Genomic DNA, 23,899 nt, shown 5'->3' with positions numbered 1-23,899 from the left:
TTTCTTGTAAACTATCAATGATATTTTTTCCTGAATTAACTAGGTCTGAATGAAACTATTCTTTAGTGTCACATATACACAGTCCAATGTGCAGGCAACCAATGTCCTTTGAAGGAGTGCCTACATATTGACTCCCTTGAGTCCTGGATCCAACAAGTGCTTTGCATCAAGCATTACTGGCAAAGGAGAAGCTGTATGGTGGGAGTAAGATACTTCCTTAAGCGGAAGGAGAGTCAACTTCGATAACTCCTGTGTAATTTCCAGTGGCTCTGTTCACAGCAGCATTGAGAGGCCTGGCAGCACATTGCCTCCCACTCTCACACTTGGCCAGGAAATACGTACTAGGAATCTAAAGACAAAGAAGAAAAAGCTCTTGAAGGTCATTGACCTATGCTAAGCTTGAAGCCTACTCTTTTCTCTCGTTTTCAAGATAAAATATATGAAGTCCATGGTTCTATGTACATTTGACAGATTGTTGTGGGGGAAAAAAAGATCTGAAATAATGCACACAAATCCTTTGAAACTGATCCTATTTTTGTGCTATCAATACATGGCTTCCCACATGGCTTGTTTAAACTCTGATATTTTAGCCTTCTGGCTCAGGCATTGCAATATGTGTGCAGTGATAACCGGAGCCTTCATCCACCAGGGTTCTTGTAATGTCGATAAGAACTTGTATTCCCTTTTAACGCTAGGGTCAGAATCAAAAGCTGTGCATTTTAAACATGTACTGAGAAAGTATAAAAGGAGATGAATATACATAAAACTTCATTATATTTCTCATGAAGCATTGTCACATATAATGCATTTCTGGTTGTTTTGTAGGAAATGATCTTGTGCACATCAATGTTCCCCAAATAAATAAAATATTGCATTTTTGTTTACACCTGTTGCAGGGTATTAAGTATTGGCCTGAGATATCATTAGAACTTGCTGCCTTTCTTCATAATGAATCTTTAATGACCACTAATGTATACTATAGTAGTTCATAGGTGGTTCACTAGACTGATTCCAGAGATGAAGGGTTTGTCTTTTTTTTAAAAAAAAAGATTGAGCAGCTTAGAAACTGCACTCTCTGGAATTTAAAAGAATGAGAGGAGATCAAATTGATATGAGATCCTAAAGGGTATTGACAAAATAGATGTAAGAAGGATGCTTCCTATAGGGCAATCTAGAACGAGACGTCATGGTTCTGCGATAAGGAGGTAGCAGATTTAAAATGGATGAGGAGAAATTACTTCTCTCAAAGGGTAATGAATTTGTGGAATTCATTCCCTGAGTGTGGTGGGTGCTCGGACACAGAAGATTCAAGGAAGAGGGACAGATTGTTCATCAGTAATGGGTTGAGGGCTTATGGAGACTTGGCAGGAAAGTCAAGTTGAGGCCGAGATGCGATCAACCATGATCATATCAAATGATAGGGTATGCTCAAGAGGCTGCTTTGCTTGCTCCTGCTCAGAGTTCTTGCATTCTTATATTCATTTGAGTAGACTCACAGTAAAGAAAAAGGTGATTGTCGATAAAATAATGGAGATAGGGACTGAATTAATGGTAACAGCTAAATTCCTCAATGACAATGGGGGAGACATTACTAGAAATTAATTTGTGTGAGAAAATATAAATATTGCTATAATGAACACAGCCATATGAACTCCATTTAGTGTTGGAATTTGTGAAAGAAATCATGCATTAATAGATGTGATACTTCATAAAATCTAGCAGATCAATCCAGGTATAAACTAACATCTGTCCTGGTGTGAGCAGTCCATAAAAATAATTCACTGCAAATAGTTGGAACTATAGTCCCTATCAATTAGTTTTTGGGAGCAATCCAAAAAAATGCTTCAGTGTTGAGTGATTATCTGCCAGGTTGGAAGGGACTGAAATTATTCCACTTTTTCTGTACACTTAAATGGCCTGAGAGCAGGGAGGAGCATGTTCGTTAAAGCTAAGGTTTCTGAGAAATTTCAGCAAGTCTTACAGCATTGTCTAAGACCATTCAAATAATCTTAACCTGGGACACTGTATATTGCAGGAGTGAAAAGCAGGAAGAGTGGGGACGTCACGGTACGGTTATAGAGAAACAGTAATGGAGAAACAGTCATTTTACAAGATGGCAAATGGACGGTTAGGATGCATTCCTTACAATTGATTGTGACATTTTCAGAACGGGAACAAAATGTTAGACAGTTATGAGAAGCAAATTATGGCAGATGAGGGACTGACTGAGGATGTACAGATTGATATTAATGTACCCATAAGGCTACTTATCTATGATTCTGTAAATGTGTCAGAAGGGACCAGTGAGTGGCGACTGCCACCATTAAAGGAAGAGCAAGGAAAGCCACTGGGAAAGTACAAACATTGATATAATATGCATGATGAAGGTCAAAAGGTAATATTCACATATTTGCCAAAGATGTGGAAGGCCAGAATAAACAGTATGTGTTCTGAAAGTTGATTTATATGTGACCACTGCCCTCTGGAAAGATCATTGGCTTGTGAAAGGAACTCTGATTGTAAGAGCTGGAGATCTTGTAATAGTTCAGAACAAAATTAGGTGAATTGAGTTGTAATTTGCTAAGAACAAAGACAACGCACAGGTAGGCTACCATTCTGGTCACATTTTACATGTCAGTGTTCTAAAGGAAATCCTGTACAATGGATAACCTGATTTTTAAAAAAATTCCATTGAATATTTTATGGATAATCATTCTCTTTGGGGAAAATGTTCATTTGACAAAAGGTCAAATGAGAATAGGGTGGGAATTGACCTTGCAAGAGTGAAGAAAATGTTGGGAAAAAATTTCTTAAGTTTTATCGATTCCTTTTGTTTTGCTAATTGTGAAATTCATCTGCAAAAAGGATTGCTTGCCCAAGGAAATAATTAAGTTTTGTCAAAGAGGGATATCCTGTATTATAGATCCCTTTATAATTGAAAATGTTATTATCTTTAAAGAAAGAATGGGGGATATAGAAATTTGGGTTGCATTATAATGTAAGCTATAGGATATGAAAAGACGTTATTTCTGCAGTTTTGTTTTCGGGATTGTTTGCAGATATAAAAATATGAAGAGAAAGAGTAAATATGTTTAGAAAGGGAACAGGTAACGGATGTTAATTGACTAAATGATGTCTGGGTATAAAAGAGGGAACAGTTGGGACTGGATGAAAGAATTGCTGGCCTGGTATAATCAATAACTTCCCTGTACAAAAACGTCTATGCCTCTTGGCTTTTGTTTGACCAGCATGGTTGCAATCTATTAGCAATAGGGAGGCAAACGTCCTTCGAGGATAATTAGGACCAGCAGTTGGAATTTCAGCACATTGATAAAGCAATGCTGCATTGTTCAAAGTAGTGTCATTTAAATGAGACACTAAATCAAGGCTTTTTCTGCCTGATGAGGTGGACATTTCAAAGTCCCAAAACAGTTCTATGACAATATTTCCATCCTGAACAACCAACACAAATCATCATGTTGCTGCTTGCCACATTTGCCAGCGTTAGTTAATGGGTACTGCGCAACATGTAGTGCTTGAGTTATTTCTCTCTGATACAATAAGGTGCTATATTCCACTTTTTTTCAATTGTTTTGTAACTTGTAAAATGTTTTAACAATCTCACCACTTCGCATTCCTAGTTGCCATCTCCCAACTTGCATTTCTAAATGGTCCTGTTTTGTTTTTGCTCCACCTTTGTGCCTCACAGCAATTTCTTGGCAGTCTTCTGTTTGATGCAGTTCTCTCTCTCTCCTGCTCCCTTTCTGTAGGCTTCAGGTCAGAAGTCCTATGACACCAGGTTATAGACCAATATGTTTATTTGAAATCACAAGGTTTCAGAGTGCTGCCGAAAATGTGTTGCTGGAAAAGCGCAGCAGGTCAGGCAGCATCCAAGGAACAGGAGAATCGATGTTTCGGGCATAAGCCCTTCTTCAGGAATGAGGAATGAGGTTTTCGATTCTCCTGTTCCTTGGATGCTGCCTGACCTGCGCTTTTCCAGCAACACATTTTCAGCTCTGATCTTCAGCATCTGCAGCCCTCACTTTCTCCTTCAGAGTGCTGCCCCATTGTCAAGTGAAGAGCCACTTCACCTAACGAAGGAACAGTGCTCTTGAAAGCTTATGATTTCAAATAAACCTGTTGGACTATAAGCAGGTGTCATGTGACTTCTGACTTTGTCCACCCCAGAACAACACTGTTTGTTTCAGCATTTTATTGACTCCTCAAGTGTTACATAATGCAGCTGTACAAAACTCTGATGCAGCTACATTTGGAATATTGTGTACTGTATGGTCACATTTTATAGGAAGAATGTGGAACCTTTGGAAAGGGTTCGGAGGAGGTTTACCATGATGTTGCTTGGTATAGAGGGAAGGTCTTACGAGGAAAGGCTGAGGGAACTGAGGCTGTTTTTGATAGAGACAATAAGGTTGAGATGTTAATTAAGACATCTAAGATATTGAGACATACAAGATAATCAGAGGATTAGATAGGTTGGACAGTGAGAGCCTTTTCCCTCAGATGGTGATAGCTAGCACGAGAGGACATAGCTTTAAATTGAGGGATGATAGATATAGGACATATGTCAGAAGTAGTGTCTTTCCTCAGAGTAGTAGGGGCATGGAATACACTGCCTGCAACAGTAGTAGACTTGCCAAATTTAAGGGCATTTAAATGGTCATTGGACAGATATATGGACGAGAATAGAATAGTGTAGGTTAGGTGGGTTTCAGATTGGTTTCACAGATCAGTGTAACATCAAGGGCTGAAGGGCCTGTACTGTGTTGTAATGTTCTATGTTCTATGACTATTTTGTCGTCATGTTGACTTTCCTGTTTTGTGTACTGTTTTTAATGGTTAAAACTTTAAACTTTTCTAGCTATGTTCTTCTCCTTGCCTAGTTCGTGTCACTTTTACCTTTTTCATTCAGCAATTCATCCCACGTGTTACTCCCTTGAAAATCTGTTTTAATAGTTTATTATGTTATGTTCTCATTTACACCTTGAACGTAAATGCAATGCAATCACTAAACTACAAAAGTTGTCTTGCTTCAATTTGACTTATTTACTGCCTCATTAATTTAAAAACAAGTTCAACATTGCCATTCTGCTCATTTGCTGTTGAAGAACAGTTTATTTGTCCATTGATCTGGATGTTGTCATAGAATGAACTTCAAAGGCATTCTTAGTGACAGTCCTGTAACATTCAAGATTGTGGCAATGGCGTTTACAGACATCAAGGGCTGGAGTGTTTATCTTGGCAGTAACTGAAATGTTAGTTGTCATTTATCTTGTTTTTAAAAAACTAGTCATTTGTATTTCAGTTTTGCCACAGTTATGTTATACTCCTTTGAACTTGGCTGTAGATCTTTGTCTGAACACCTGACGTTTTTTAATATAAATCGTGAATCTGCACTTATGCTGGTCAAATATTTAATCTTTCATCAGTTGAGAGTTTTAACTCTGTGCAGACTGCGTATGTGTGATAAATGAGTTGTAAAAAAAGCTGTTTATGCAGAATCTATTTTAGATTTTGACTCCTACACAGGAACTATACTGCTACTTCTCTACTCTCCCCTTATTCATGCTTCCCCTCACTTCCTCTATCTCCCCACCTCTTCTCATCTTCCTATCCCTCTCCTCGTCACCCCTCCTGTGATCTTTTATCCTTTTTTTTGATAAATGTAGAACTTGGGTCATCCTGATTTATGTACTGGACTCACCATTTTTGCAGATCTGTCTTGTTGCATGACCAAGCTGGCATAACGTTTACTGATTTTAAACTGGAGTGCTTGGAAAGTGTCAATTGAAAATGCATGTAAGAAAAAGTGTAAATCTTTTTGGTTTGTGTTTTCAAATCTCCACATGGCCTCATTTCATTCTAGTGATTGCCTTTGTGCCTTGTATCCCCTGACAGGCCCTCACTCTTCTTGCATTAAATTGCACAAGGGCACTACTTTGCTTTGCTATGTTAGTGGCTGTTTGTTCACTTCTGCCCTCTGAAATTCTCTGTCCAGTTCTTTCCTTGCTTTCCAAAAAAACTTGTCTTCTACCCTAACCTCTCCAGTTTTTCTTTTTCCCTTGATTGCAATATTAATTGTCCACTCTGCCTTTATCTTGTTGCTTTGTTGTACTAAATGAAGTAACATCCCACAGTGAAGCTTTATTAATAAACCAGGAAAAATATTTCTAATTGGGTAACTTGGTAGTTATTAGATTTCCTACAGTACGGAAACAAGCCCTTCGGCACAACGAGTCCACACTGACCCTCTGAAGAGTAACCCACCCAGACCTATTCCCCTGCATTTACCCCTGACTAATGTACCTAATACTATGGGCAATTTAGCATGGCCAATTCACCTAAGCTGCACGTCTTTGGATTGTGGGAGGAAACCGGAGCACCCGGAGGAAACCCACGCAGGCACTGGGAGAATGTGCAAACTCCAGACAGACAGTCACCCGAGGTGGGAATTGAACCTGGGTCCCTGGCGCAGTGAGGTAGCAGTGCTAACCAATGAGCCACCGCGTTATGTGTAGGGAGGAGCCCAATTTTCAGTTTTTGAATAATGTTGCTTGATTCTTAAACTGCCAGTTGTCAGAGCTTGTCTAATATTTCTCACAAATTGAAGAATTCCGCATCTCATTGTCTGCTTTCATAATGCAGTCACCTTGAGACAATTAATTCAATACCTCCCCCCCCCCCCCCCCCCCCCGCCCAGTGTGTTACCAATCTCCCATTAAAGAGCTTATAAAAGATGAGCTTGTTTTCCATTTGTCCTCCATCTATTCCTGGAACCCATGAGAAGAGAATACCGCTGCTGCTGAGAATACCACAAGCCTGCTGTCTGTGGGACTTTATGACTGTAATTTTGCAATTCAGGCTTTTCCCTCTGCCCGCCGACCAGCAAAAAAAAGTTAAAAGGATTTGATCTGACCCCCTGTCAGTCCCTTTCCCACTGCAAAGTACCATGTCCATTGATGTGGTTTAATGTAGACAGATCTCAGATGTGGCAGGCAGACTTGAGTGTTGGAGAGGGCGGAAAGCAAACATCTGTGCTACCATGCTGATGTTTATAAACCTTAACTCTTACACTGCTGGCTAGTTCATCAGAGCACACATTTCCTTGCTCATACAATTTATTATTGTCACAACCCACTTGAGAACATGCACTGATTCTCAAGTCCCACTCCTCTTGGGGTTGCCACAAAATGTAATGTTTTAATCAAAGTTTGCAAGGTTCCCCATCTACCTGTCTGATTCAATCAGATTAACAGAAAACATTACTTCAGAGCAAAAAAACCAGGCTCCTGTACTTAACAAGAACTGCAGTGTACAAAAACAAGTTTTTCAGTGACAGATGAGCAAAGCTATTTGAATTATGAACATAAAACTTTACCAGTTGAAACTCTAACCCCTTTTAAAGCCTCTACACATTCACACAGCATTGGGGAGAGAGAGGAAGAGAAGTGTGTGCTTGTGTGTATGGTGACCTCAGCCATATGAGATTTAAACCCATGTCATTGGTGTCATTCTGCATTACAAACCAACTGTCCAGTAAACTGAGCTGACTGACCTCCTTCGAGACAAACAAAAAACATTGTTATGGGTAGAGGGGTTAAAAGAGCTCTTTGGAATCACCGTTCAGTAGCTTCAGTCCTTTGATGCAGTCTCTGTTTTTCTTCCGAAGACCTTCTCTTGTCAGTCCGCCTTCCTTTACAGTTTCTAGTCAAACACTCTGGACCGGCACACTAATTGTTCAGTTTCAGTCATTGTTTGGAGGCAACAGCTGAAAGCAAATGTTGGTAGACAACAACTAACTGATCCAGGCTCAAATTACTTTGCAGAGAGAGAAAGACCCTGCTCCCTATTTGGTGAATCTTGGCACTCTGTTTCTGGGCAGCTGAGTAGTGGGCATGCATAAATAACAATCAGTTGTTGCCAGGCTATTGATCTCTGGTATCTGCCACTGATCACAGTTGCACAAACCAGTCAGCAGTCTGTTCCTGGCCAAATCTCTTTCTTTCCATGGGCACACATGATGTCTAATTTCTCCTTCTCCACTGCTGGTAAGGCAACAGTGTAAACACAGCTCATAATGAATTCCAGTAACTTGTTTTGGATGGGTGGCAATTGCTGCACTAACTCCTTTGGTCTTTTAAAGCTAAACCCATCTATTTTAGTCCACAATCAAAAAAGAAAGAAAAAAGATGAGGCCTTTACATTATGGTGCAGAAAGAGACCATTTGGCAGATCAAGTCCATTCCAGCCTTCACTGGCTGGTTATAAAAGTTTCAAAAGCATACCTAAGATTTGTTGCCCTTTTATATAACAAACCATTACAGCCACAGCATTTAAATCTGACATACTGGAATTACCAGAATTTCCTGATTGGCTCTTTCCATATGTTAAGGATGTTCCCAATTTCTTTACATTTAGTGCAGTAATTGCATTATTTAATGCCTATACACAAATTAAGTGGCCAGTTGGATCACAGCAAGGTCCTACAAGATAAAAGCAGTGATTATTGATCTTGTTGGGGAAGAAATATAGTTTTTTTGTATTCATTGGATATGCCGGCTGGGACCAGCATTTATTGCCCATCCCTAATTGTTAACTGAATTGATTGGCTTGCTAGGGCCACTTCAGAGGGCATTTAAGAGTCAACCAGTGTTTTGTGGGTCTGGAATCACATGTAGGCCAGATCAGGTAAAGGTGATACATTTCTTTTCCTAAATGATATTACGAATTACTTGGTCACCGTTAGGCTCACTTTTAATACCAGATGTCTTATTTGATTCAAATAGATGGTGGAATTCGAACCAGTTTTCAGAACGTTAGCCTAGGTCTCTGGATTATTGTCTAATGACAATGCCACTTTGCTACCAGCTGCCCTTATTTATCATAAAGCACATTACATACTATTTAGAATAATATATACTTGGGAGTGATTAAAGAGTGTGATCTCATAAATTGAAGTAGTGTCAGAAGAATCTGTACTGGCTATTTGGATTTTCAGCAATAGCTATTAAATCAATCACCTCCAGGGGTATACTAGCTAAAGCAAGTAGACTTTGTGCCCTTGATGAACAGATCTGTTAGATTTAACTTTTTAAGCTTTAAGGCCCTCAGTTCAGCCTGGCTATGGATGACATGGGTACAAGAATGTTGTCACAAGCTTCACCAAATTTATTAAGTTGTTAGTGCGAACACAATATGTGGCAGTGGAAATTGTCCATTTTGCTTTGGAATAGTGACTCATGACTTCAAGCTAACTATGGTGCTGTTTTTTTTTGCTGTGCTGCTTACTGTTTTTGTAGTCCTCTTACATGGATTTTCTTGGCTGCTGAAGGCTTGTGCTTATTAAACTTTTTTTGTGAGACAGCCGTATGTATGTTCCTGAGCTCTGATTGGTTCGTCAGTCAGTTTCTGCTTGGTTCAGTAGTGTGTGATCTCTTATTGGTTTCTTGAGGAAGAAGGTCATTTACTGTCGACGCTGTTATCTCCAAGTTGCTTCCTAAGATGTCAGTTTTCCATGAAATAACCCCTCTCATAGTTTTCTGGTTTGCTCCTAAGATAACAGGGTGTCTCAAGTATTTTTGGTATTTGTTTATTGGAGCTCACAGTACAGTGTAATGGCAAATCTTTATTGTAGAACATAGAACATAGAACATAGAAGAATACAGCGCAGTACAGGCCCTTTGGCCCTCGATGTTGCGCCGATCCAAGCCCACCTCATCTTGTACACCTCAGTCAAGTCACCCCTAAACCTTCTTTTCTCTAATGAAAACAGCCCCAAGTGTCTCAGTCTTTCCTCATACGATCTTCCTTCCATACCAGGCAACATCCTGGTAAAAACTTTTTTGTATTTTTGTATTTGTATTTTTAGACTTATCACCCCAACCCCTAAGTGACACACATTTGGCCTGTGGAAGTTTCATTTACGATGAGACTTCTCAATATGTTGCTTGTGTGTCTTTCATAGTTACTGTAAGCACTTGGAACAAATTCAAAGGTGTAACATGGTACGTGCCAGGTCTTAGCCTTACAATCTCTGAATTAGGCTACTTTATACCTTACACTCATATAGAAAGCAATAGAAATGTAGAAATATAGAAATGTGTAGAAAGTTATTTAAATTTGAAATAATGGTAGATGTCCAAATTATGGCAGAAGCCAAAAGAACTATTTAGCTACAACTGCATTACAGGGCTCACCTTTTAAATTCACAGAAGCAAAGCACATATGTTTGCTACATTTTGAAAACAAGCAACTATTCTTTAAAGCATTCTAAAATGTAGTGCTGACACCAGCCCCCAGTGATATTTTATTTTCTGTCAAACGCAAGTGCCTCTGCAGTCCTTAGTGTCCTGCATTGACTATAATTAGGCAGAACATATGAAGTTACTTGATAAAGTACCTTAATCTTCTAAAATACAAACTGCTCTTAAGCTTGCACATAGTTAAAATTTTAACAGATGGAGATAGCTCCTGTTTTTCTTAAAGGTTGCATTTATAACAGATATTTCTTACTTATTTCTGTTTCTGCAGGAGTCTTGGTGAGTTGTGGTGCTTTCACCACTTGTCTCTGTTTATCCCAGTTCCTATGTTCTAGCATTCCTCTCTGAGCTTGACCTGGCAGTTAACATTCCTCAGTATTAACAGGGTCCAGGAAACTCTCTAAGTCAACATTGACCAAATGTTCCCATAGTTGAATTGCTTCACAAGAAAGCTACATCTCATGGAGTTGTAAGCACTTACATTACTTCCCACGCAAGTGTGAGGCCATGTGCGATCTTGCAGTCTTTGCAATTTTTTCTGTGCTGTTTAGGGTGTCTCACCTCCTGCTCAATCATTTTGATCCTTAAATCGCACTCACCAGCAACCATATCCCATCTATGCCCTGCTTCATTGACTAAGTACATGTCTGCCAATATCCCCTCAGGTGCGATATTTCTGATTACAATGAATTCCCAAAATCTCTGTGACCTCTTTTAATGGCCTTGTGGGCTCCAGCAACACCGAAATAGCAGTAATGGTCTTGTCCAATCCATAATCCCTTGCCCTTCTTGTCTTCAGCACACTGCTATTTCAGACTTCTATGAGTGCGAAAACACAGTCTCTGTTCTACTTCCAGATAAGCTAGTTTCTGTTCAGAACTGTCATACAGCAAACTTCCATTTGAAGAAAGGTTTACTTGTCTCCTCTTTTCACAAATTCAGTGTGATCTGACTTGGTAAACAGAAAAAAAAACCTGGCTGTCCCAATCCCTCTGCAATTAGTGTTTTATTTACCCTTGGCCCTTTAACCCATTCAACTTCAGGTCACATGGGGATTCTTGGAACCTAATGATGTTGTAATCAGAGATTGAATGAGCCCCTCTTTCAGACTTCTTCTCAGTTCACCTTATTCTTAAAAGGGCATTGCACAAAACAAGTACAGGCTGCATGCAGCCATTGATGCTCTCAATCAGGGGCACATTTTCAGGAGCACACTAAATGACTGTATTACTTACAAGACCATATGGGGCCCTGCTGAACATGCATTCACGTGAATAAACACCACAACCTGCAGCTGGGGAGTTTCATGCAATTTGAGACCCTGCCAGTGCCAGTCTTGAATCAGGTTTTCAGAACTGCCAAGGCTCTGGTGGCATAGGGTGTTTATCGATGGTGAATTCTTATGTGATCTGACAACCTGATTTTGTTCATAAAAACAAAACCTGACGCAGAGCATTGTACATTGTCAGAATGCCTCAAGTGTTTCAGAGGCATTGGATTATTCTTTTGAAGTGGAATTAGTGGGTACGTAAACTTTACAGCTTCTTGCTGCTAATCTGCACTTTACGTGGCATTTTCTTTGTATAACTTTTCAATTGATATGACAGTTATCAACTCACTCCTTGCCTTATGCTAATTTGTCTACCTTGTGATAATTAACCCTCTACCCTATCACCTTTGCTGTACTATGATGTCTGCCTTGTGCTCCAATCAGCACTTTTCAAAATGGTACCAATCAAAATCAGAAACTTTTGTTGATTGGAAACTAGGTTGATGATCCAGTGATCATCTTTTCATATGGGGCAGAGCATGGATGAGCTGATGTGAAGCACAGGCTGCTTAACACTGTAACCTTAAGATGCTCAAACCTACTTTTAATGGGATGTGAATGTCGCTAATCCCTAATTGCCCTCAAGAAGATGGTGTCAAGCAACTGACTTGAACCAACGTGGTCCATGTATCATAGATACACCACAGGAAGGAATTTGCAGGATTTTACCTCTGTGACAGTGATGGAACACATCTTTTAAAAAAAAAAAGGTAATCACTCAAACTTTCAAAAGTGGATGACTTTATGCTGGAGAACCAGGAAATGGTGGAGAAACTAAATAATTCAAGTTCACTAGCTCTTACTTGTGGATCAGTGCTAGGGTCACAGCTGTGGCAAGTTACATGTAAGATATGGATGTGGGGACCAGTTGTAATATTTTCAAATTTGCAGATGATCTAGTTGGGAGTGTAACTTGTGAGGAAGATGCAAAAAGTCTTCAAGTGGAACTGGCTAGGCTGAGTGAGTGGGCAAGAATATGGCAGAAGGCATTTAATTTGAATAAGTATGCAGTTATCCCCTTTTGATAGAGAATCAGGCAGGATATTTCGTAAATGTTGAGGAGCAGGGAATTTGTGTGTGGAGCTGGATGAAGTGGGTGAGGTCCTCAACAAATACTATGCATCAGTATTCACAAAGGAGAAGGACATGGTGGATATTGAGGCTAGAGATGGGGATGTAAATAATGTAGAGCATGTCAATATAAAATAGGTGTTTGGTGTTTTGAAAAAGCATTAAGGTAGACAAACTTCTAGGACCTGATGGGATCAATCCCAGAATGGAGAGGGAGGAAATTGCTGGGGCCTTGTACAAAATCTTTGTATCCTCTTTAGTCAGAAGAGAGGCCCCGGGGCCTGGAGAATAGCCAATGTTTCTTTGTTTAAGAAGGGCAACTGGGATAATCTGGGAAATTACAGGCCGGTGAGCCTTATGTCAGTGGCAAGGAATTTATTGGAGAAGTTTCTCAGGGACAGGCTTTGCTTATGTTTGGAAAAATATGGACTTAGTAGTGATAGGCAGCATGGCTTTGTGTGAGGAGGTCATGCCTTTTGAGGAAGTGATAGATGATTGAGGGCAGAGTGGCAGATGTTGTCTTTATGGATTTTAGCAAGGCTTTTGCCAAGGTCCCTCATGGTAGGCTGATACCAAAGGTGAAGGCGTATTAAATCTGTGATGAGCTGATAAAATGGATACAGAACTGGCTTGGACATAAAAGACTGAGTAACATCAAAAGGGTGTTTTTCTGATTGGAGAACTGTGACCAGTGGTGTCCTGTAGGGATCACGGCTGGGATCTCTATTATTTGTAAAATATATAAATAAATGATTTGGAGGAGAGTATCAGAGGTCTGATTGGTAAGTTTGTGGCCAACACAAAGACTGAGGGAAGCTGTAGACAGTGATGAGAGTTACCAGAGGATATAAGAGGATATAAATAGGCTGGAGACTTGGGTAGTGAAATGGCAGATGGAATGACAAATGCAAGATGATGCACTTTGGAAGGTCTAATGCAAGAGGGAAGTATGCAGTAAATGGCAGAACCCTTGAAGCATCGACATACAGAGTGATATAGGCCTACAAGTCCACAGTTCCCTAAAAGTGGAAACACAAGTCAATAATGGGGTGAAGAAGTTGTATGACATATGTGCCTTCATCAGTCATGCCATAGTGTAAAAATTGTCAAGTCATCTTGCTGCTGTACGAAACATTCGGAGTATTGCATTGTTCTGGTTGCGACACTACTAGAAGGACGTTAGAGAATGTACAGGGATGTTTTTATCAGAATGTTGCCTGGTTTGTAGGGTATTAGTTAGGAGGAGAGATTTAAAAGCTTACAAAATTGAGAGGCATGGATAGAATAGATAGAGGTTTTTTCCCAGTGGAGAATTGTCAATTACTAAGGGGGTATATGTTTAAGATAAAAGTGGAAAATTGCAAGGAGATGTGGTAGACACTTTTCTTTCTACAGCGGATGGTAAGTACCTGGAAATGCACTGCCAGAGATGGTGTTAGAAACAGATACTACAATAGTAACATTTAAGAGATGTATTGACTGATACATGAACAGGCAGGGAACAGAGGAACATGAGGCAAGAGGTTTTCAGTTTAAAAAGGCATTTATGTGTGGGTGCAAGCTTGCTGGCATGTTCCTGTGTTGTATCGTTCTTTGTTCACTTTGTTCTTTGTCTTGGGTATCCCTGTTAATGAGTCAGTAAAAGCTAGAATGCACATGCAACAATCAATAAGGAACGCAAATAGCATGTTGACCTTCATTGCAAAAGGGTTTGGATAGAGGTGTAACGATGCCTTGCTGCAATTGTATAGAACTTTGGTGAAATTGCAGCTAGAGTATTGTGTGCAATTTTGATCTTGATCTAAAGTGGTTACACTTGCCAAAGAGGAAGTGCAAAGGAAATTCAGAATAATCCTTGGAATGACCAGATTATCTTGTGGGGAGAAATTGAGAAAACTGGGAATATATTCTCTACAGCTTCAAAGAATGAATGGTGATCTCATTGAGGTGTACAAAGTGCTTAGGGCATGACAGGGGTTGGATGTAGATAGGAAGGTTTTTCTTAATAGGGAGTCTAGAACCAGGTACTTTTATCTCAGAATGAGGGGTAGGCTATTGAAGGCTGAGATGAGAAATTACTTCACTAAGATGGTGATACATCTCAGGAATTCTCTACCCCAATGGGCACTGAAAGCCCTATCATTGATCATGTTCAAGATAGAAATGGATATATTTATGGAGACTAATGACATCAAAGATATAGCAATAATGTGGGAAAATGTCATTGAAATAAATCATCTGCCATGATCTAATTGAATAGAACAGCAGACTTGACAGGCTGAATGGACTACTCAAGTTCCTGTGTTCCTTTTTTAGTTGTTTTAAGAGGATTAGTAAGCCAGTGTTTTCACCCTAATAATTAACATATTATCAATTGATAATTTTCTGGAATGTGATTTGAGATCAATCCTTCAATTGGCAGAAGCAAAGCAAAATTATGTAGTTAATCAAAACACTACTTCAGAAGTAAAATGCTGCACGGTTCAGTTTCTCAACTGCCAGTGAAGATTGTAGATATCCTGTTAGGAAGAGAACAGTGTTATTCTTTTATTTAATTACTGGCATTTTGCTGTCCTGAATCAAGTACCTCGCTGTATGCTTGCTTGGCATGCAATGTTGTTGTTATAGTCTTAAGCCTATGTGAGGTGGAACATTCTGTACTTATTCAGGTTTGGACCTCTATCCACATTCCATGGTTAATGAGGTTTCATGTGGTGTCTAACCCATCCTGTGTTGTTTGAGTGGAACCTTTCGTGCCTTCCAAATGCACGCAAAAAAATTGGCAATGCCATTATCTAACCTCAAGTTCTCCTGTTATAAATCTGCTTATTGATTGTCCACAGTGCCAAATAGATGTGGAATTTCTCTTTGGCTGTATGTCAGAATTCAGTTTTATTTGTTGCTGTCATATACCTTAAGCATCAGAATACCCTGACTGACTTTCACATATTCCTTTAAAAAGTAAGGATCTGCTCTTATGAGACCACAGGATGGTCAAAAGTGCCATAATAAGACCATAGGATACAGGAGTAGAATTAGGCTTTTCAGCCCACTGATTCTGCTCTGCCATTTAATGAGATCACGGCTGATCTGATAATTATCAAATCCACTTTCTTGCCTTTTCCCCATTATCTTTAATTCCCATACTGACATTAAAAAAAAGTCTGTCTATCTCAACCTTGAATATAGTTAACCATCCAACCTCAATAGCCCTCTGTGGTAAAGAATTCCATAGATGCACTGACCTTTGGGAGAAGAAATTTCTCCAAATTTCTGTTTAATGGATTACATGTTTTATTGAGATGATGCCCTCTAATTCCCACAAGGGGAAATTGCCTTTCAGCATCTACCGTGTCAAATCACTAACAATTCTGTATGTTTTAATAAAGTAGCCTCTCATTCTTCTTTACTGAGTACAGGCTCACCTACTCAATGTCTCCTTATAAGACAGCCCGCCCATGCCCAGGTCCGATCTAGAGAACCTTCTCTGGACTGCTGCCAGTATATCTTCTCTTGGAGAAGAGGACCAAAACTGTTCACGTTTTCCAGCTGTGCCTTGCATAATTTTAGCAAGACTTCCCTATTTTTATTCTCTCTTCCCTTTGAAATAAAGCCCAACATTCCACTTGCTTTCCCTATTACCTGCTGAACTTGGCTCCTAGCTTTTTGTGATTTATTACAGCTGTGGAGTACTTTTCAAGCCCAACTGCAATAAGAGACATGGCAGCTAATTTGGGCACACAAGGTCCCACTGACAGTAATAATGTGTTAAAGAACAGATACTAGTGTTTTCGTGATGTCAGTTGATGAATAGACATTGTCGGCACACCAGGGAGTACTCCCTGTTCTTCTTTAATTGAGAAGTGATCTTTTATGCCTATCTAAAAGGACAATATCTCATCTAAAAGACAGCACCTTTAACAGTGCAGCACTTCTTCAGTAATGCACTAGTGTGTTAGCCTAGATTTTGTGTTCAACTTTCTGGAGTGGAACTTAAACCTGAGAATTAAGAATGCAACCGAATGTGTCACAGTTGACACTGTACGAAATAAAATAGTCCTCCTAAAGTAAGTAAGTCATGTATTACAGCATTCACATGCTAAGGACTTCTTAAAAAGTGCTTAACACCAACGAGCTGTTTGCATGGATAAATGCAACAACCAAGCCAATTAATAACAAGAAGAAAATAAACTAAATAGCAATAATTTGTTCTTTATTGCTGGTGTTATCTCTATCAATCAAGTCGGGTGTCATTTTGAGTGTGCAGAACTCCGTTTAATATCCATTTATTTTCACAGCTGCAATATAGAACTTCAGGAAATTCTGATTTTGTTTTGTTAGGGTGCGAGCTGCTCAGACTGAGTTGGGACAGCAGATCTTGGCAGATTTTGAAGAAGCGTTTCCATCTCAGGGGTCAAAGGTGAGAATGTCCTACTAAAGTTTAGTTCCTTCATACTCTGCCCATTCATTTGATAATGTTTGAACACCCATCTCCATTTTCTGTTAGTGTGACTTTCTGTACATTGTGCTGTAAATACTTGATGTTAGTACAGAAAATGAATTGTTGATTTTGTCCCAGATCCTTGTCCAATGTAAATAAACAAGAAAAATATTGCGTATGAAACAAAACAGAAAACGCAGCTATTTTCATCCAGTCTCTTGGCATCTGAAAATAGGTCAACATAAAATGAAGATCCCTGTACAGTTCTGAAAAGTCTCACCAAAAATGCAAATCAATCTTTCCTATTTTGAAATGTTGACCACCTTCAATATATTTCTAGTATATCTTGCCTCTTATGATTAATTATTGTCATCATAATAAAGAAGACAGAAGTGATTTTCAAACCAAAATGTGCCCTGGTCACCACAACGAGGAAAACAATTTTTACAAAAGCACAACCTAGTTTGTTCTATGCCAAGATTGTATTATGATGTTTCACTCAATAAATTTTCTTATTTCTGGTTTTATGGGAAGCCACATTATTTTCCTACGTAGAAAGGAGGAAGTCACCAGTGAATGTCCCTAGGCACCTTCAATGATCATGTTGATTGGGGAAAACAGTCAGCACGTCTAGTCTCTGCGATACAGACAAGTGCTGTTGGGAGTTAAAGCTGGAGAAAAAGAAATTTTAAAATAAAATTAAGAGGATTTGAGAGATTTTATAAAGAAAAATGTTTGCATTAAAATTGTATTCCCTGTCAGTTTAATGACCATCTGGATTAATGATCAATTGAGCTGGACCTTTGAATTTAAGGTTTTCAGCATAACCTCAATTTGGGAAAATTCAAGTCATAAACATTGAACAAAAAATGTATTTTATGAATCATGCCTTATGAATGTTGAGCATTTTCAGTACTAAATGAAAATTGGTTTTGTGACATTGAGCTGCAGTCATGTTAAATCATGCACTTATAAATAATCGAACAGCATGAGAAAAAGGTTCAGTTTCTGCACCAGGGCAGCCCTCCTGAAATACAATTGACCCATAATTGAAGTGTAAATTTAAAAGTCTGTTGTATTTACTGCTTGCAAGTTTTAGTGGATTTTCTTTTTCATCTTTGCAGAGACCAGCGGGTCCCAGTAACGTACTACGAGATGCCTGCCTTGTTGCCAATGTGCTGGATCCCAAAATTAAACAAGAAATCATTAAAAAGTTTACTAAGCAACATCTTTCAGAGTACCTCGTTCTGTTCCAAGAAAACCAAGATGTAAGCATGAAGTTGAATGAATACTTTAGCTTACAGTAATTATTTGCAGGCCCAGAAGGGCAGTCTTTGTTCTGCAGTTGGCATTTGGAACTGTTGCAATTTTTTACAGGAATGAAATTTGGGGTCTTACTGGATGGATTCAGATTTGCACTTCAGAGTATTTATACTTTGGGAAGGTTAGTTTTAAAATTTTTGCTCTTGCAGAATTATTTGTAGATTTCAGTGACTAAACCATGAGGGGGAAAGAAAATATTGATCATGGTTGCTGTTCCAGATCACTAATCAGTGACTCGTGTTGGGAAGGGCCTTCTGTGGGCAGTGTTCGGACCGGCCTCAGATGTGGTGCTCTCCACAATCTTAATGTTATGTTTTGATTTGGTATGAAGAATGCGAGTGGATTGAGGTACTGAGATTCTAGTGCTTCTAGGAGAGTAGAGGGAGAAAATTAAATTGTTATTCCAGAAATATGAGAATATATATCTTGTTATGGTAATATAGGGTTGTAAAAGAAAAGCAAATTGGAGGGTAGAGCTTACACGACCTTGTTAATTTAATAGGAAAGATCTTGTTATGAATTTGGGAACCACTTGACAACCCTGCATTCCTCACCCTGGACTCATATAAGTTGACCGATTCATAGCTGTTTTTGGTCAAAGGCCATGAAGTAGACTAAACAGTAATTGGATCATCTATTTATTCTCACTTTAATGGCTGTGTCCCTTGTGTCCTTTATTGTAGTTAACCTTTTGTTCCCATTCTAGTAGCAAGTTTCAGTTAAAGCCAGGAGCAAGCAAATTAATTTGATGTTCAGTGTTCTATATACAGTGTGTATCATATATTGTGTGTATCTGTAAATTTGATGTAGCCTCTTTGCTGTTCTATGTTGATGTTGCATGAGATTCACCGTGGTTTATGTCTTAAACTAGTGATCAGCAACCCACAAGAAAGCGTGCTGTGCTTACTAAGGCTGAATGATGGGAAGACTTAGTAAATCAAGCAAGCTTGCTTTGTGGCTGAGAGATTTGCAAATTGGAAGCTGACAAACAGCTGTTGAGGTTACGCATTTGGGTCACAAAGGGAAAACTGCGTTGTGTTCTGAGCCTTGTATGTTAACTCTTTGTCTAGGTGGCATGGCTGGATAAGATAGATCGGCGCTATGCATGGATTAAACGCCAGCTGGTAGATTATGAGGAGAAATATGGCCGGATGTTCCCACAGGAATGGTGCATGAGTGAACGGATCACAGTGGAGTTTTGCCACGTCACCAGGTATAAAGCAGATATGTGATGTTTATTGTTTATCTTCTATTTTTATCAGATTGCCGTGAGTTTTGTCTCGTGTTTCCAAAAGCAATGAAGGGCATGGATTCCCTAATAGCATTGGACTATCATCCCTTATTTAAAAAGCATCCTTTATCATTTTTCTGCATTGTAAGATGACTATGGCCTTTCTCTCTTCAGCTAGTAAGGTGAAATAGTCTGGGGTCACCTTTGTAGTCAGTGGTGAGGCCACACCATAACTTAAATCACAGAACCTGTATGAATTCAGTCTTTTCTTCTTGCACCAGATCCACATTGTCATCAAAATGTCATCAACATGTTTTCCTTAGTTGTCTGGCTGAGGACTGATAAAACGTTGTCATTTAAGGTGATCAGATGCAATAGCATCTGAAACTAGGACCCTGACTCAGGAGCTTTCGAAATAGGAAATGCTCAATAGAACCAGATAAACGTTGAATTTTGCCCAAGTTAATTCCTCTCTTTTTCTCAAATATGTTGAAGGGGTTGAAAGATTATTAGGGTTAGGGTACCAGATGTTGGTGGGAATATGGATTTGTGGTTATATTCAGATCACCCCATGATCTCATTGAATGGTGGATCAAGCTGAATGGTCTACTCTTTTGAGAATGTGAGAATGGGGATGTTGTCTAAAGACGTTTTTTCCTCACTGTTTTAGGCATGAACTGGCTAAAATAATGCGCACAAGAGCCAAGGAAATTGAAGTGAAGTTGTTGCTGTTTGCAATTCAAAGAACGACAAACTTTGAGGGGCTGTTGGCCAAACGGTTCTCAGGCAGCACTCTGACGGATGGGATCGTGGTAAGAAATTATGGGGAAAGCAATTAGTGTCCAAGTTGAAGTTTCCTTTGTCCTGTTTAATTGTTTGGGGGGTCACTGATCAACGTCATCACCAAGTCTCCAGACACCCAGGAGTCCCAAGGCACAGTTTTGCTCTCTGTCTCTGCTAGCATCTCATTAAGTGCACTCATTTACATTTTATTTCATATACCTATCGAAATCCATCACTGACCTTTTTAGTTTGCAATTCCTTATTTGATCTGTTCCTCCTTGGTCCAATGGTAACATTTCTTAGGTAGGAGTAGAAGGAGATTGTTCACTTAGTACAGTTTGTTTCTCTATTCAATGAGATTGTGGTTGATCTGATAATCCTGCCTGCTCCCCATAACCCTTGATACCATTACTGGTTTTTACTTCTGTCTATCTCAGCCTTGAAAAAACTTAATGACTGAGCCTCAACAGCCCTCTGCAGTAAAGAATTCTACAAATTCAGTCCTGTTTGAGAGAAGAAGTTCCTCTTTACCTCTGACTTAACTCTCCCTCCGACTTAACTCTTGCTCTGTCTTCCCTCTGAATAACTTAATGCCAGTTTATGAATTTTCAAGCTCAGCTAAGTATTAATTCAATAAATAATTTGTTTTGTTGAGATGCTATTTGCTGTTGAGAGAGAAAGAAAACCCCCTTTTCATAACGACTTGGGGGTAACTATCTACTAAGGAATACAAACATGGGGTTGCAGTAGTACTCAAGTGTATGCAGGCAACTGATAATTAAAGATGACCTGAAACTTTCCCTAGTCATTCTTTTGTCTTCAATTTAGAGCATAATCCAATGTGAGGGTATGAACATATGTATGGACATTAAGAGTAGGAATAGGGTACTGGCCCATGAGCATGATAATATGAGCTGATTTGATTACTCTACATTCTTGCCTCACTCAAATAAAGTCTCATTTATCAAAATATCATCTACCTCTGCCTTAATGTTATTTAAAGACTGCTGCCACTAGTACGAGAGTTCCAAAGACTCTTGATCACAGCATGAGAGAAATTTTTCTCTTGTCTGAAATGGGTGATTCCTCATTTTTAAACAATCCTTTTCTAGTTTTAGATTTTTCCATTTTCCACATTTACCCTATCAAAACCGACCAGGATCTTATGTGTTTTAATCGTATTGTCTCTAGCTCTTTAAAACTTCAGTCATAGTCATGGAGTGGGATAGGAGCAGGCTGTATGGGAAAATATTTAGTGGTGGGAGAGTTACCGTCCTATTGGACAGGAACTGTGGAGCATAAATTGGAAGCAGATATTCTCAAGGAAATGCACGACAAATGTGGAGGTTGTTTAGGGAGCACTTGCTGTGAGTGCTGGATAGGTTTGTCCCACTGAGGCAAGGAAGGGTCAAAGAACCTTGGATGACGAGAGATGTGGAACATCTAAGTCAACAGGAAGAAGCAAGCTCACTGAAGGATGAGGAAGGAAGGATCAGACAGAGCTCAAGAGGGTTATAAAGTAGCCAGGAAGGAACTGAAGAATGGACATCTGAGAGGTAGAAGGGGCATGGAAAAGTCCTACCTTCACAGGTAGGATTAACGCCTTCTACGCTTACCTGAGGAACAAGAGGATGGCCAGAGTGAGGATCGGGCTGATCAGGGATAGTGGAGGGAACTAGTGCTTGGAGTTGGAGGAGGTAGGGGAGGTCGCTAATGAATTCTTTGCCTCAGGATTCACTACTGAGAGGGACCTTGTCATTTGTAAGAACAACATGAAACAGGCTGATACACTTGAACAGGTTGATGTATAGAAGGAGGATGTGCTGGAAGTCTTGAAAAATATGAGGATAGATAAGTCCCCTGGACCAGACAGGATATAATCCAGATTACTATGGGAAGGGAGGGAAGGGATTGCTGCACCTTTGGCAATGATCTTGGCATCCTCACTGTCCACTGGAGTAGTACCAAATGATTGGAGGGTGGCAAATGTTATTCCCTTGTTTGTCCATATTCCCTTTCTTGAACCAGAGAATTACAGACCAGTCAGTCTTATGTCAATAGTGGGTAAGTTATTAGAGAGGGTTCTGAGAAACAGGATTTATGATTATTTGTTAAAGCATAGCTTGATTAGAGATAGTCAATATGGCTTTGTGAGGGGCAGGTCATGCCTCACAAGCCTTATTGAATTCATTGAGCATGTGACAAAACATTGATGAAGGTAGAGCAGTGGATGTGGTGTATATGAATTTTAGAAGGCATTTAGAGTCATAGCGATGTACAACATGGAAACAGACCCTTCGGTCCAACCTGTCCATGCCGACCAGATATTCCAACCCAATCTAGTCCCAACCCAATCTAGTCCCCATGGTAGGCTCATTCAGAAAGTAAGGAAGTATGGGATACAGGAAATTTGGCTGTCTGGATACAGAATTGGATGGCCCACAGAAGACAATGTGGTAGTAGATGGAATGTATTCAGCCTGGACCAGTGGTGACCAGTGGTTTTCCGCAGGGATCTGTTCCAGAACCTCTGTTCTTTGTGATTTTTATAAATGACTTGGATGAGGAAGTGGAAGGGTGGGTTAGTAAGTTTGCCGATGACACGAAGGTTGGAGGAGTTGTGGATAGTATGGAGGGCTGTTGTAGGTTGCAAAGGGACATTGACAGGGTGCAGAGCTGGGCTGAGAAGTGGCAGATAGAGTTCAACCCTGAAAACTGTGAAGAGTTGCATTTTGGAAGGTTGAATTTGAATGCAGAATAAAAGGTTAACTGCAGGATTCTTGGCAATGTGGAGGAACAGAGGGATCTTGGGGTCACGTCCATAGATCCCTCAAAGTTGCCACCCAAGTTGATGGGGTTGTTAAGAAGGTGTATGTTGTGTTGGTTTTCATTAGCAGGGGGATTGTATTTAAGAGCTGTGAGGTTATGCTGCAGCTCTATCAAGCCCTGGTGAGACTAGACTTGGAATATTGTGTTCAGTTATGATTGCCTCATTCTGGAAAGGATGTGGGAGCTTTAGAGAGGGTGCAAAGGAGATTTACCAGGATGTTGCCTGGACTGGCGAGCATGTCTTATGAAGAAAGGTTGAGGGAGTTAGGGCTTTTCTCATTTGAGTGAAGGATGACTGGTGACTTAATAGAGGTGTACAAGATGTTGAGAGGCATAGATAGAGTGAATAACCAGAGATATTTTTCTCTGGGCAGAAATGGCTGTCACAAGGGGGCATAATTTCAAGGTACTTGGAGGAAGGTTTGGGGAGATGTCAGAGGTTGGTTCTTTACAGAGAGTGGTTGGTGCTTGGAATGCGCTGCCAGCAGTGGTCATAGAGTCAGATACATTGGGTACATTTAAGTGACTCTTGGATAGGCACATGGATGATAGTAAAATGAGAGGTATGTAGGTTAGTTTGATCTTAGAGTAGGATTAAAGGTCGGCATAACATCG

At 39.7% G+C, this 23,899-nt stretch overlaps 1 protein-coding gene across 1 annotated transcript in view; it reads left to right on the top strand.

Annotated features, from left to right (window-relative positions):
* The window catches only part of vps53 (VPS53 subunit of GARP complex), a 231,859-nt gene that overhangs the window by 65,114 nt on the left and 142,846 nt on the right, over positions 1-23,899 (top strand). Inside the window, exons 8-11 of the mRNA XM_043718341.1 lie at positions 17,020-17,098; positions 18,244-18,387; positions 19,513-19,655; positions 20,344-20,485. Of these exons, the coding sequence (XP_043574276.1) occupies positions 17,020-17,098; positions 18,244-18,387; positions 19,513-19,655; positions 20,344-20,485 (508 nt within the window). The remainder of the gene's footprint in view (positions 1-17,019; positions 17,099-18,243; positions 18,388-19,512; positions 19,656-20,343; positions 20,486-23,899) is intronic.

The sequence above is a fragment of the Chiloscyllium plagiosum genome, chromosome 28 (genome assembly GCF_004010195.1).
Source record: "Chiloscyllium plagiosum isolate BGI_BamShark_2017 chromosome 28, ASM401019v2, whole genome shotgun sequence".
NCBI classification, from domain to species: domain Eukaryota; kingdom Metazoa; phylum Chordata; class Chondrichthyes; order Orectolobiformes; family Hemiscylliidae; genus Chiloscyllium; species Chiloscyllium plagiosum.
Note: the sequence above shows the minus strand (reverse complement) of the source record. Positions and strands in the feature narration are given on the sequence as shown.